This window comes from Archocentrus centrarchus, chromosome 8, assembly GCF_007364275.1.
Source record: "Archocentrus centrarchus isolate MPI-CPG fArcCen1 chromosome 8, fArcCen1, whole genome shotgun sequence".
NCBI classification, from domain to species: Eukaryota; Metazoa; Chordata; class Actinopteri; order Cichliformes; family Cichlidae; genus Archocentrus; species Archocentrus centrarchus.
In genome coordinates this window covers 1,988,647-2,004,166 of record NC_044353.1, presented here as the reverse complement: position 1 = coordinate 2,004,166, position 15,520 = coordinate 1,988,647, and the positions used below count along the sequence as shown (strand labels likewise).

Here is a 15,520-nt window from a genome sequence, read left to right as displayed (position 1 = left end):
CTCCATTTGAAACTATTCTGTCACTCATTCCTGTCTGATATGTCTGATTACTGCAGGAAGAAACAGCCTGGCCTGGGCCCTCCAAACCTTTGTGCCCAGCGGTCGGTAACCTGATGATTCGGGTGTGGTTGAAGGTTGGAGTCTGTCTCGCTGCCCCGCCCGGTGGGCTCTCACTGACTGAGGATTTACACCAGATCCTGACGGCACACCTTTGTGTGTGTGTGACACAGAGAGCATCCTGGTGTGTGTGTGCTGCAGTGATGCTGCTGCTCTCTGATGCAGAGGTCCAGTCTGATCTTCCACAGCAGGAAGGTTTCTGTGTAACAGCTTTAGGTCATTCTGGATGAACTCCTAGCTGAATCTGTGCTCACAGTTTAGCTTCGTTTCACTTTGAATCAGCCTCTCATCTGAAATATGATCTGACCCTGTGTGGCTCCATGTGGATGACTTTATGTTCACTGCTTTAATAAAGTAAACACTACATCTGCAGAGTGAGCCGCACTCGGCCTGTTTAATGATTGAGTTCAGTCAAGGACGCTGTGGACTTATGATGTTTGTTGTTTCAGCTCACTGCCAAACTGACCAATCAGCAGCCGAGCTGCTGTTATCTCTCTGGGCTCTTTGATACAACTCACAGTAAACCTGTGTTTACAGAAGGAACATTATTCAATAATGTGGCTCACAGAGGGTCAGAAATCATGTTGCTTCACAGCTTCAGTGCAGCTTTAAAAGCACTTTTTCATATTTGACCTCTGCATGCTTTAAAGGGAAGCTCACCACCCTCATTCCTCAAGAGGCTCCACCCACACCCAGGTCACAGGTGTAAATGTCTCTGGTTAAATAAAGCTTTTCTGCACCACTTTGTGTTGCAGTTGCTGATCAGATGATCCCACATCTCTTCTCCCACTTTCCTGTCATATCTACACTGTCAATAAAGCTGCTGTGGCCCAAAAAAAAAAAATCAGAAGTGCCTGACTCTGTGGTATAATTGATTTTAAAACTTTTAGCCTTGGCTTTTAGAGCTTTTAATGGACAGGCCCCCCAAATACATCACCAAAAGGTTGACCACTTTTTCTTCAGGCTGCACTCTTCGGTCCTCAGCCCAGAACCTCCTGAAGGTCGCTAAGACCCGGTAGTAGCCCCCAGGCTGTGGAATGCCCGGGCCCTGTCTCGCTGTGTGGCCAACTCTGCTGATTCCTTTGAAAAGCAGCTTAAGACACTTTTATTCAGACAAGCTTTTAGTTAAATGTTTTACTTATTCTTTTTATCGGCTGTTTGTTTCTATTTTACTTGCACTTTGTGATTTTTTTCTATATGAATAAATTTTATTTACTTACTTACTATAATTCACAAACGCACAGCTTAAAGCAGATAACCCGAAAGCTGGAGAGGGAATGGTGTCTCACTAAATTAGAAGATGCTCATTTAGCCTGGAAAAAGAGTTTGTTGCTCTATAAAAAAGCCCTCCGTAAAGCTAGGACATCTTACTACTCATCATTAATTGAAGAAAATAAGAACAACCCCAGGTTTGTTTTCAGCACTGTAGCCAGGCTGACAAAGAGTCAGAGCTCTGTAGAGCCGAGTATTCCTTTCACGTTAACTAGTAGTGACTTCATGGATTTCTTTACAAATAAAATGTTAAACATTAGAGAAAAAATTATTCATAACCATCTCAAAGATTATTTTTCATGTTCGGCTGCTTTCAGCACTGCTGGTATTTGTTTAGACTCTTTTGCTCCAGTTGATCTTTCAGAGTTAACTTCAATAGTTACTTCCTCCAAACCAGCAACATGTTTGTTAGATCCCATTCCTACTAGACTGTTCAAAGAAGTCTTTCCAATTATTGATGCTTCTATCTTAAAAATGATCAATCAGTCTTTATTAGTTGGCTATGTACCACAGACCTTCAAGGTGGCTGTAATTAAACCTCTGCTTAAAAAGCCATCACTGACCCAGCTGTCTTAGCTAATTATAGGCCAATCTCCAACCTTCCTTTTCTCTCAAAGACTCTTGAAAGAGTATCACTGTGTAGCTTCTTGATCATCCAGGTCATGGTAATCTGAAGGACTTGAACAAAGTGCAGCTTGATTTCTTTAAGTTTTTGAGACACCTCACTTTGCCTCCAAAATGTCATGGTTGCAGACTTGGCAGATTCTCACAAAACAGGAGAGTTTATTATATAACGGGAACACAAACTGATTAAACCTAAGCAGTTTGTGAGAAATTTCAGGATTTCTTTGTGGCAAAAGTAGAAAATGTTAGGGCTCTCATATCACCTCCTGTTTGTGACCCCTCAGTCTCTGTTCCCTGCTGTGCTGCTGCTTTGCACCAGTTTGTGCCGATCACTCTTTCTTCTTTATCCAAGATTGTCGGCCTCTTGAAGCCCTCAGGCTCCCCGATTGATGTCATTCCTCCTTGATTTTTTAAAGAGGTTTTTCCAGTATTAGGCCCTGCTGTTCTTCCTCTCATTAACAGCAGCCTGTCCTCTGGGGTGGTTCCTGAATCATTTAAGTATGTGACAGTGTTGCCATTGATGTAAAAACCCTGATTAGATCTACAGTATTGTCAAATTTTAGGACTATTTCTAGGCTCCCTTTTCTATCAAAAATCTTGGAAAAAGTCATTTATAGCCAGCTGGAAGCCTTTTTAGATGAAAATGATATCCTTGTAACTTTCCAGTCTGGTTTTAAGCCTCTCTATAGCACTGAGTCTGCTTTGCTAAGGGTGTTTAATGACATGTTCCTCACTACAGATGCGGGAGACTATGTGACTTTACTTCTTTTAGATCTAACGACTGCTTTTGACACAGTGGACCACAACATTTTAATTTCTCATCTAGAATGTTTGGGGGGTATTCAGGGCACAGCTCTGGAGTGGTTCAGGTCATATTTGACTCAGAGAACATTTTTATGTTGACCTAAATGATTTTAGATCATCCTGTGCACCTCTATCATGTGGGGTGCCCCAGGGCTCAATACTTGGACAACTGCTGCTCTCTCTGTATTGGCTCCCCTTTCGTTCCATCCTTAGGAAGCATAAAATTGCTTTCCTCTGCTATGCAGATGACACCCAGATTTAAATGCCCCTAAAACAAAGTGATGCTTGGATGGCTTTAAACTTTCTGAATTTTAATGGTAAAAAGACGGAGGTGATCATTTTTGGTCTGGGCGTCACTGGGAGGCTGAGCCCACAGTTACAAATTTGGGTGTTATAACAGATGAAAACCTTAAGTTGGAGGGTCAGATTAATGCTGTGGTAAAATCTAATTTCTTTTACCTGATACAGCTCGCCAAGATAAAAAATATCTTGTCGAGAGATCACTTTAATACAGTGATCCACACCTTTGTGGTAACCAGGCTGGATTACTGTAATTCTTTGTATTTAGGCTTTAACCAGTCCTCACAGTCTCGTCTTTAGCTGGTACAAAATCAGCTGCACGGCTATTGACTGGAATGTGTAAGAAGGAACACATCACTCCCATTTTATCTTCACTGCACCGGCTTCCTGTTTATTTTAGAGTTCATTTTAAAATACTTTTATTTGTTTTTGAATCTGTAAATGGCATTGCAGCACCCTAATGTACCTCACAGAGTTACTGCATCTACACTCCCCGCTCACTCAGATCTGCTTTGTTTAAAAGTAAACTCCAGTAAATTAATTAATAAATAGTGGCTGAACCAAATAATAGACAATTAAATAATACATTAGACAGATAGTGCCAGACCAACTTCATGGCCTTTGGGCAACATGTTTATCTTATTTATGACCTATTCAGTCTCAGAGAATATATTTATCTTATCCTTAAAGGTTTTGCCAAAACATGTGAATCTGTGTCTGAGGAGGGACGGGTGTGTGTAGGTCATCACACTCTGTCGCTAAGGAGAATAAAACTGCCAAGTCATGATTAGGAACATGTGAGAGGGAAAGGTGTGTGTTTCTTTCACGGAGCTCTTATTGCTGATTGGAGAAGCTTGTGCCATGATGCTGGAACCAACCAGTGGACGAACCAGTCTGAGAGGGCCAAGTCTAACCCACAGCTCTCTCCAACTGTTTTTGAATTGATAGTGCTTGTAGTATAAAATTGAAAAAAGGAAGACCCTAACCATAATCCCCCCAAGAGAGCAGTGCTCTTCTGGAGGGGGAGAGGGTGTCTCCATCAATAAGATTTGCCCACACGTACATGTGATATATTCTGATACTTTAATTGATTAAATGTCTTAATTTTGTTTCGCGTGTCTTCCTTCACAATTAAAAACATGCCCTGACAGTGCTGAGGACTGAGTGAAGGCTCAGGGGGGACAGAGCCTTCGCTGTGCCTGTGCACATTAAACAGGCCTCTTCGCTCGCCATATTTAAATCTTCTCTCGGGACCCACGTTTTTCGCCTGCCATTTGACAAAGCTTGAGTTGTTTATATTGTTGTGTATTTATTTATCATTTTTTTCATGTATTTTTTTCCTGTCTCTTGATTGTGTATTTTATTTTTTATTTTATTTTTGTATTTTATTGATGCTGTTATTTATTTTTATGTTTATTGATACTCTTATTTTGGGTGTTGACTTTTACCTTTTGTGTATCGTTGTGTTCTGTTTTTCCATGTTCAGCACTTTGGTCAGTGCTTGCTGTTTTAAAGTGCTTTATATATAAAATTGGCTTGACTATTGGGGTGATATGGTACTATGAGGTCTTTGAGATAAGATGGGGCCTGATTATTCAAGACCTTGTATGTGAGGAGAAGGATTTTAAATTCTATTCTAGATTTAACAGGGAGCCAATGAAGAGAAGCCAATATGGGAGAAATCTGCTCTCTCTTTCTAGTCCCTGTCAGTACTCTAGCTGCAGCATTTTGGATCAGCTGAAGGCTTTTCAGGGAGCTTTTAGGACAGCCTGATAATAATGAATTACAATAGTCCAGCCTAGAAGTAATAAATGCATGAATGAGCTTTTCAGCATCACTCTGAGAAAGGATGTTTCTAATTTTAGAAATATTGCACAAATGCAAAAAAGCGGTCCTACATATTTGTTTAATATGTGCATTGAAGGACATATCCTGGTCAAAAATGACTCCAAGATTTCTCACAGTGTTACTGGAGGCCAAAGTAATGCCATCCAGAGTAAGTATCTGGTTAAGAAGAAGAAAGAAGAAGAAGAAACAGCCTTTATTGTCCCACAGAGGGGAAATTTGGGTGTAACAGCAGCCGCAGTTATTATAAATATAAATAAAGATATAATAATTCACACTATTAAGAAAAAAATATATATAAAATCAACAAACAATATTAACCTTAATACTACTAATAATAATAACACTATATACAATGTGCATGATGTGCCAGACTATTTACAGTATATTATATATTGTCCTACATTGTGTAGGCTATTGTGGTTTTTGTTGGGAGCAGTGATGGTTATAAAGTCTTACAGCTGCTGGGAGGAAGGATCTGCGGTAACGCTCCTTTGTGCATTTAGGATGCAGCAGTCTGTCACTGAAGGAGCTCTCCAGCTCAGCAACAGTTTCATGCATGGGATGGGAGACCTTGTCCATCAGTGATGTTATTTTGGTCAGAGTCCTTCTGTCTCCCACCACCTGCACTGAGTCGAGAGGACATCCTAGGACAGAGCTGGCTTTCCTGATGAGCTTGTCTATCCTCTTCCTCTCAGCTGTAGACAAGCTGCTGCTCCAACATACTGCTGCATAGAAGATGGCTGATGCCACCACAGAGTCATAGAAGGTCTTCAGGAGTGTCCCCTGCACTCCAAAAGACCTCAGCCTTCTCAGCAGGTAGAGTCTGCTCTGACCCTTCCTGTAGAGCGCATCAGTGTTATGAGTCCAGTCCAGTTTATTGTTTAGGTGAACACCCAGGTACTTATAAGAGTCCACTATCTCAATGTCCACTCCCTGGATGTTCACCGGTGTCCGTGTGGTGGGTCTGCGCCTGCGGAAATCCACCACCAGCTCCTTGGTTTTAGCGGCGTTGATCAGGAGGTGGTTCCGCTGGCACCAGTCCACAAAGTCCTGAGTCCACTGTCTGTACTCTGAGTCATCCTCACCTGTGATGAGGCCAACTATGGCAGAGTCGTCAGAGAACTTCTGCAGATGGCAGCGTGGAGAGTTTATGGAGAAGTCTGCAGTGTAGAGGGTGAAGAGGAACGGTGCCAGCACAGTTCCCTGTGGGGCCCCCGTACTGCAGACCAGCCTGTCAGAGACACAGCCCTGTGTCCTCACGTACTGTGGGCGGTCAGTGAGGTAGTCCAGTATCCACTCGGAGATGTGGTGGTCCACTCCTGACAGTTCCAGCTTGTCTCTCAGAAGTCCTGGCTGGATGGTGTTAAAAGCACTGGAGAAATCAAAGAACATGATCCTCACAGTGCTTCCAGGCTTCTCCAGGTGGGTCAGAGCTCGGTGCAGGAGGTAGATGATGGCGTCATCCACCCCGATGCCAGGCCGGTAGGCGAACTGCAGCTGGTCCAACGAAGACGACACCATGAGGCGTAGATGGTTGAGGACCAGCCTCTCGAGGGTCTTCATTAGATGCGATGTCAGGGCTACCGGCCTGTAGCTGCTAAGATCCTTTGGATGTTTGGTCTTTGGTACCGGTACCACACAGGAGGTCTTCCACAGTTGTGGTACTTTCCCCAGCTTCAAGCTCAGGTTGAACATGTATCCCATGATGCCACACAGCTGATCTGCGCAGCACCTCAGGAGCCTGGAGCTGATGCCGTCTGGACCAGCAGCCTTTCGCACCTTGATCTTACGTAGCTCCTTCCTCACATGATGAGTTGAGAGGGACAAGATGGAGGTGGGGGATGGGGGTTGTGAGATAGAGTCCTCAGAAGTGAAGGGGGTGGGTGATGGCTGAGAGCTGAGAGGTGTGAGGTCCCAAGAAGAAGAAAGGTTGGCAGTCATTAAAGATGGTGGGGCTGACAGCAGGGGGGACTGGGCTGGGGGAGGGGTGGGTTGCTGGTCAAACCTGTTAAAGAACTGGTTCAGGTTGTTAACCCACTCTAAGTCTCCCACAACCCTAGGGCTTGATTTGTGGCCTGAAATTGAGTTCAAACTCCTCCAAACCCCACTGATGTTGCTCTGCTGTAGCTGGTCCTCCATCTTCTTCCTGTAGATGTTTTTTCCATCCCTGATTTTCCTTCTCAGATCCTTCTGCACGGCTCTCAGCTCCTCCTTATTTCCTGATCTAAAGGCTCTCTTCTTCTCCTTCAGGAGAGCCTTTATTACAGAGTTGATCCAGGGTTTGTTGTTTGAAAAACACCGTACCCTCCTGGTGGGCACAGTGTTTTCCACGCAGAAATTGATGTAATCAGTGATGCAGTCCGTGATGCTGTCGATGTCCTCCCCATGAGGGGCACAAAGCTCTTCCCACACAGTGGAGCTAAAGCAGTCTCTCAGAGCTTCTTCAGTCTCCTCAGACCATTTCTTCACTGTGTGTGTCACAACTGGTTCTCTGTGTACCAAGGGTTTGTACACAGGCTGGAGATGAACCAGGTTGTGATCTGAGCCCCCCAGGGGAGGCAGAGGTGATGAGCTGTATGCCTCCTTGATGTTGGCATACAGTAGATCCAGTGTGTTGGTATTCCTGGTGTGGCAGGTGACATACTGGGTGAAGGTGGGGAGAGTGGAGGACAGGGAGACGTGGTTAAAGTCCCCTGAGATCAGAAAGAGGGCCTGTGGGTGCTGTGTTTGGAGTCTGCTGGTAGTAGCATGGAGGACATCGCAGGCTGCAGCAGCGTTAGCAGAGGGCGGCACATACACAGTTATCACAATAACATGTGAAAACTCCCGAGGAAGATAGTGCGGTCTCATACCAACAGCGAGCAGTTCAATGTCCTTACTGCAGAGCGTCTCTTTGATGGTTAGATGTCTGGAGTTGCACCATCTATCGTTTACAAACACAGCCAGACCCCCGCCCCTCTTCTTACCACTCTCCTTGGTTCTGTCGGCACGGATCAAATGAAAGCCGTCCATGTTTATGTGTGAGTCCGGGGTTAGCTCGGTTAGCCACGTCTCCGTCAGGCACATGAGGCTGCTCTCCCGGTAGCTCCTTTGATGTCGCGTTAGCGCCGTTAGCTCGTCCACTTTGTTGGGAAGAGATCTCACGTTTCCCATGATGATGGACGGGATGACGGGCCTGTACCTTCTCCCCTGGCAACGACGACCTATGCCCGCACGTCTCCCACGTCTCTTCCTTCTCAGTTCGCGGGGAATATCGAGTCGTTCAGCAGGAGTAGGCACAGCGGAGCGCCCGATGGAGATCAGCTGGTCCCGAGAGTAAACAATAGGAGCGTGGCCACTCTCGCAGTCTCCAAACATAAACACCATAAAAAGGGTAAATAAAAACAAAGTTTTCCAGAAAAAAGTCTGCTCCATCATGAGGAAAAAGAGCAGAAGATACAGAAACACAAAAACACATCTAATACTAAACAAAATGAGAAAAACACGGAATTAGTGCGGAGCTGCTGAAACTGGCTGCCTGCTCGCGCGGCGCCGGAAGTAGAGTCCATGTTATAGACACTATGTTTCTAAGATTTGTGGGGCCGAGAACAAGAATTTCAGTTTTATTTGAATTTAGAAGCAGGAAATTAGAGGTCATCCAGGCCTTAATATCTTTAAGACATTCCTGCAGTTTAACTAATTGATGTGTGTCATCTGGCTTCATTGATAGGTAAAGCTGAGTATCATCTGCATAACAATGAAAATTGATGCAGTGCTTTCTAATAATACTGCCTAAGGGAAGCATGTATAATGTAAATAAAATTGGTCCTAGCACAGAACCCTGTGGAACTCCATAATTAACCTTAGCAATTTGTTCATGTAAATGGGGAGTCTTCTTCACACACTAAGGACCAATTCTATTTACATTATACATGCTTTCCTTAGGCAGTATTATTAGAAAGCAGTGCATACAAATACAAAGCATACAAAGCACTGCTTTGGGGAGGACAGTGAAGGACTTTGTCACATGGTGCAAGCGGAACCATCTAGAGCTCAACGTGACAAAGACAAAGGAACTGTTGGTGGACTTGAAGAAAGACAAGGCACCGGTGGCCCCTCTGTTCATCGGGGGGGGGGGGTCAGTGTGGACACTGTAGAGGACTACAAATATCTGGGAGTACACATTGACAACAAACTGGACTGGGCTAAGAACACTGATGCCCTATACAGGAAGGGCCAAAGTTGTCTCTATTTTCTGAGACGCCTGAGGTCCTTCAACATCTGCTGGACTATGCTCAGGATCTTCTATGAGTCTGTGGTGGCGAGTGCCATCCTCTATGCTGTTGCATGCTGGGGCAGCAGACTGAGGGCGGCAGATGCCAACAGACTCAATAAACTGATCCACAAAGCCAGTGATGTGGTGGGAGTGGAGCTGGATTCGCTTATGGCAGTGTCGGAGATGCTGTCTAAGCTGCAGGCCATTATGGACAATGGCTCCCACCCACTCTACAACACAGTGATGGGACACAGGAGCACATTCAGTGCAAGACTCATCCCACCAAAATGCACCACAGAGCGCCACAGGAGGTCATTTCTACCTGTGGCCATCAGACTCTATAACTCCTCCCTTAATAGGTGACACTGTGGTTCATCAGTGTCATTCATTTATCAGTATTTATTTATGTGTGCCTGCAATTGTACATAAAAATTGTCCATATACATTGTACATACACTTATACAAAAAAAAGACTGTCCATATACATTATACATATATATAACAATATCATATACAAAACATTTATAAATACTTCAGTATACTCCAGATTTATATTTACTGTCACAGCCACTGCACTCACAAGATTTAGATGTGTATATAGCCAAATTATCTCTTTAGTTTTTATACCTTTAGTGTATTTTATTTTGTTTTGTTTTTATTCATTTAAATGAAACAGCTGCAGCTGTAACAACAGAAATTTCCCTCTCGGATCAATAAAGTATTCTGATTCTGATTCTGATACATTTTCATTGATACTCAGCTTTATCTATCAATGAAGCCAGATGACACACATCACTTAGTTAAACTGCAGGAATGTCTTAAAGACATTAAGGCCTGGATGACCTCTGATTCTAAATTCAGATCAAACTGAAGTTCTTGTATTCGGCCCCACAAATCTTAGAAACATGGTGTCTAACCAGATACTTACTCTGGATGGCATTACCTCTACATCAATAATTGGAAAGACTTCTTTGAACAGTCTAGTAGGAATGGGATCTAATAAACATAAATCTTTGAGATGCTTATGAATAATTTTTTCTCTAATGTCTAAAATTTTATTTGTAAAGAAATCCATGAAGTCACTACTAGTTAACGTGAAAGGAATGACCTGTGTGTGTGTGTGTGTGTGTGTGTGTGTGTGTGTGTGTGTGTGTGTGTGTGTCCTGAGGTGTTTGTGAAGCACCCAGAGGATGTTAGAAAGGTCTCAGATCTTCCTCCTGTGGAGCTCCTGGAGCTCAGAGACCATCTGGACACAAAGAGAAGAAGACGTGTGTGTTTCAGCAGCTCAAAGAACCTGCTGATGTTTTAATACATGCACGAGGTTATACAAACATGAGAAGGTCAAATACAAGCAGGCTGACCTCTACAGAAGGATGACCTTTGACCTGAGCAGAGAGAACAGAGCAGCCTGGGCTCACCGATGACCCAGACCCTCATTTCTTTTTTACACCACATCAGCTCACACATACCCCTTTTCCACCGCTGGGGTTCCGGTGAAACGCTTAAGAACGGGCCCGCGTTCCCACCGCGTTTCTGTGAACTGCTCCTTTACGTATGAGTGTGGGCGGGTCCTCGTCTGGACACGGAAGTCAAAGCGCACAAACGTGGGAGAACACGCTCCCCTTTCTGTGCTGCAAATACGTTTTCGGGTCCAAACCAAACTACTGCAGCATCTGTGTGCAGCACAGAGGGAAACACAGACAGCGATTAGAGCAAGACGACAAGTACGCACTTTGTGTCCTTTTATCTGTGATATGAACTGATACAAAGCAGCAAGTTCAGCCTTAGAGCCCAACCTAATTCACAGCCGTGAAAATCACTTCGCTTTTCTCCTGTAATACACATGTAATATGGTAGAAAACTGGATGTTGAGACGGCAGAGTCACGCCCTTCTGCCGCTTTCGTCACACGTTCTTGGTTCCAGACCAGCTAGCTTGCGGGGCCGGAATTGAACCCATTTTTTGGCTGAGCACCGAGTGCATTTGTGGTGGAAAAATCGCCTAACGGTTCAAATAAAGGCACCGGCTCCCAGTTAGTGGAAAAGCGGCCATAGCAACAGCCTAGCAACCACATTTCCCGTCTCCACGGCTGCGACGTCTGAGACAGAGAGACACGTTCCTCTGCAGACACAGGGAGACGTCTGCAGACACGCCCACTGTCTGTCTGCGCAGTCACAGATGTTTGCTGCTCAAAGGTCACCACTTCCTGTACAACATGTTTAAAAGTACAACTGGTGCTTAATACAACACAATACAACACAATACAACACAACTCAGAGGAAACTGACTGTAAACAGTAAAAATCAATCAAACTCCTCAGCATGAGCCTGTGGACTCACATCAGGACAGATGTAAGTGTGACTCTATGTGCTGATAGAGGATATACTGATAACAGGGTACAAGTACTGGAGTACATGAGTATTAGAGTACAAGTAATGATTATGAGAATATACAGGTTTGAAAGAACAAACCTCACAGTTACATTTGTACGAGAACAACAGGAAACGGTCATAAAGTCATGAAGTAATCAGATGGAGTAAATCCAGGAGACTGGAGATCAAACTGGAGAAAAGCCTGAAACCCAAAATAAAATCAAAGACTATGAATGTAGGACAGAGTCTCTGATGTCCAGCAGCATCTGATCAGATCAAACTGATGGATTATTGATCTCTGCCTCTGCACACAAAATCCATTTACAGCCATCACTGCTGTTCTCACAGGTCACCATGGATATGAAAGCAGTCAGAAGTTACTGAGGGTCAAAGTTCACTTCTTAATATCCAGCAGGTCACTGGCAGTAATCCCATTTTAGATTTTCAGAAGGAAAAACTGGAATTCCTAAATCTGAGAAACATCCTTCGAAATGTAACATCTGGTTTCTGAAAATGGCTCAAACCCAACTTTAACCTGAACTGTCTGTGGTGACCTGCTGGATGGAAGTGTCTGCAAATTATACTGTACGACGATGATGATGATGATGATGATGATGATGATGATGATGATGATGATGATGATGAGTTCATGTTTCATGTACCTAAGGTTTTCATGGGGGGGTGGGGTTATCCAGTAGTTTGTGGCTCTGAGACGTCAGCAGCAGACCCAGACAAACATCTGGTTCTCTCAAAGTGGATCACACTTCCTGTCTCATACATCCACACCTGACACGATGATGATGTTCTGTTTTAGGTTTGTTTCACAGTTATGAAAGTAGGTGGAGGTGTTTGCTGTTTTTCTCTGGATCCCAAACATCTTGTAGCTCTCCACTGAAGAACCCGAGGAACTATTAAGTTACTGTTAACTGCAGTACACTGAAAATCCCTCTGCCTTATAAACGGTTCCAAAAACATAACTCAGAGATCAACAAACCAGTTGCGGACTTATGACATGTACAAATAACTTTTAGAATAACATCATTGACAAATCAAAATAAAATAAAGTGAAATAACTAAATTTAAACCACCATGATTTCCACCTTTTTTCTGGACTTGGTCTGATCAGCTTAAACAACCAAATCTTGATCCCTGATGATGTTTCAAATTTCATGCTTTGCAGAAGTTGTCAAAGAGCATTTTGGCCTTCATCCCTAAAGCTGTTGTTCCCATTGACAGTATCATACCAGCTACAGCTCCCAGTAAAGCTCCTGATGTAGGGTTCAGCCCACCACCACCAATAAAATACCCTAACCCACATCCAACAATGATTCCAATCAAACCAGACTTTTCCAGGAACTTGGCTTTGTTTTCTGTCTCTGCTGGTTTGGGATTGTTTCCCTGTTGTTCCTGATTTCTCTTTTTTTCAGCCTCTTCTTTTTCGGCCTCTTCTTTTTCATGTTCTTTGAGCATCTCTGGAGTGTAGTAATATTGTGTTCCTGTCTGTCTTATCACCTTCAGCAGCTCACTGACTTGTGTGGGACTCCTGTTATTGATGTTAAAAAAAAAGTGCCTCCCCTGGCACGGCTCAAATAATTCGTTGAGTTCATGCTTTTTGATCCACTCCTCTGTTTTAGCTCTTTCTGCATTCCCATCATCATCATGGGTGAACACCACCATAGCGTAGGCCATCGCACGTTTGCCAAAAGTGCGCTCAAAAACCTGCAGTATTTCTAATTCTTCACGGGTGATCTCTTTCAGCCTCTCGAACAACAGAAACACATGAGGACCTGGTTTGGCGAGATCAACAGACTTCCTGATCGTTCTCAAGAGTGTTTCTGATGGTTTCTCTGTTTGTTCTTTAAACAGACCTGGAGTGTCAACAACAACCACACTCTGCTCTTCAATAGTTCTTCTTTCCACGTGGCACTTCTTTGTGAGATCATCAGTATCCTTTGAGGTGAATGCCTTTGTGTTCCCCATGATGATGTCTCCTAAAGTACTTTTCCCACGTGTGGTCTTCCCAAACAGGACGATCCTGAGCTCTGGAAGCTTCTCTGCATCTGCTGGAAAAATATTAGTAAGTGAGAAAAGTCCTGGTCCTGATGCCTTACAGCACATAAATCAATCTCACACTAATCAGTTTCAGACTGTGGATCATTTTCATCACTTTGACACAAAATAAATTCACTGTCCCCAAGTTTTTAGTTGGAATCATTTTTCTCCCTTTTTAAAGGACTCTGAAGGATAAATATGCTCTGCTTAGTCACACCTAAATATGTTTTGTAGTGTTGCCTCTGTTACACACCACAAAGTTAAATCAGTGACTCATGGTGTGATTGAAGCGCAGACTTTCAGCTTTAATTTAAGGACTTTAACCAAGTATTGCATCAACTGTTTTTATAGGCAGTTCAGAGGCTCAAAGTAACATTTTAAATATGAGGACAGACTTCAATACTTGCATGAATAACCTCTGCACTGAGTGACTGCACTTTTTCAGAGCTCTGTTTTCTGGCAAAGTCTAATCTGCTCTTCCTGCTCTTCAGTGTAACCAGTGGTTTGCACCGTGTTGTATCTCCACTGATGACGGCATATCTGGACTGTAGACTAACAATGATCCTCCTACCTCCTCGATGGGCTCCCTGACTTGGTTAGATGTTGTGAAGCTGTTTTGCTTCATGCTGGAAATAATTCTGATGATGGGTTTTAGTCTTCTGTGGTCTTTGATTCAAGCTTTAAAAAGTGATGAACCACATTATTGATTTGTCCTCTCCTGAAGTTTTTCTCTCTAGTTTGGTTGATTTTGTTTTTCAGTCCAATCTTGGCCTCCTTCACTGTCACCAACATCTCTTTGGACTTCATATCATATTAATATCATAAATACAAGTTCAACACTTGGACAGAACTCTGGATCTTTGATCTCCTCAATCCTCACCTGGACATGAACCCATTTCAGTCAATGGTCCAATGATGTTTGAGGCTCTGAAAATGGGGCATTGTTTACAAAGTAGCCATCAATGTTTCTCAGATTCTTAATAAATATAAATAAAAATGGAGTAAAACTGAAAATTGTCACACATGAGGACCAGAAACTACCTCATATTCATGTAGCATTATTAATCATTATTAATTTAAAAATATAAGCTTCAAAGGCACCATCATTATTTCAGTTCTGCCTCTTCAATTGAATAAAAATGATGATTTGACTCTTTGGGGGAAAAAAACCTGTTAAACCAGGCTGTACATTTAAAATGTCTATTTACTGAAATATAAAAGGGGTTTTTTTTAATGAAAGATTCCCTGGAATTAATTCCTGTCTTTGTGCTGCAAATTGTTTTATTAGTTGTTAAATGAGCAGAAATCCTTCATATTAAACACTCACTAAACTGAACACAAAGGAACAATCCAACATCTCTGGACTAAAAACTAATTTCAGAGTGAAGCTGAAACTCTGTCCAAATGATTTCAAATCAGAGAGCTGCTGCTGGTTTCTGTTTCAGGAAATAACACCTCCCAAACACCACCCTGAGTATCACTGCAGGACAAACACACTCACCCATGGTCTGTGGATCTTGATCAATCAGTATCTTTGTCTCTGATGTATTGTCACCATCCATGTCTTCTTCTGACTATTTAAATTTCCATCTCACCTCTATATTAAAGCCTGCTGCTAGTTCCCTCCCTACAACACTTCAGCTGGCCAATCAGAGGTCTGACTAAAAGGAACCAATCAGAGGGCAGAGTGTATTTCCAAAGGTCTGCCTCCTCATCCATAACCTTCTCTCAGTTACATCACTCCATGAAGACAACTGAAACCATCACAATAAATAACTTTGGTACACAAAGTTTAAGGTTCAGATAAAACATGTCAGGTACAAATGACCCATCAGCACTGAAGCTCCAAAAGCTGCAGTTCCTCTGCCGTCCAGCAG

At 43.1% G+C, this 15,520-nt stretch overlaps 1 protein-coding gene across 1 annotated transcript; it reads right to left on the bottom strand.

Moving 5' to 3' along the window:
* Positions 1-12,758: 12,758 nt before the first annotated feature.
* LOC115784244 (GTPase IMAP family member 9-like) lies at positions 12,759-15,205 on the bottom strand. The gene is made up of 2 exons (XM_030735393.1): positions 15,145-15,205; positions 12,759-13,654 (listed from the first exon to the last, which is right to left on the bottom strand). The coding sequence occupies exons 1-2, from the start codon at positions 15,203-15,205 to the stop codon at positions 12,759-12,761; spliced, it is 957 nt and encodes a 318-aa protein (XP_030591253.1).
* Between the last annotated feature and the right edge of the window lie 315 nt (positions 15,206-15,520).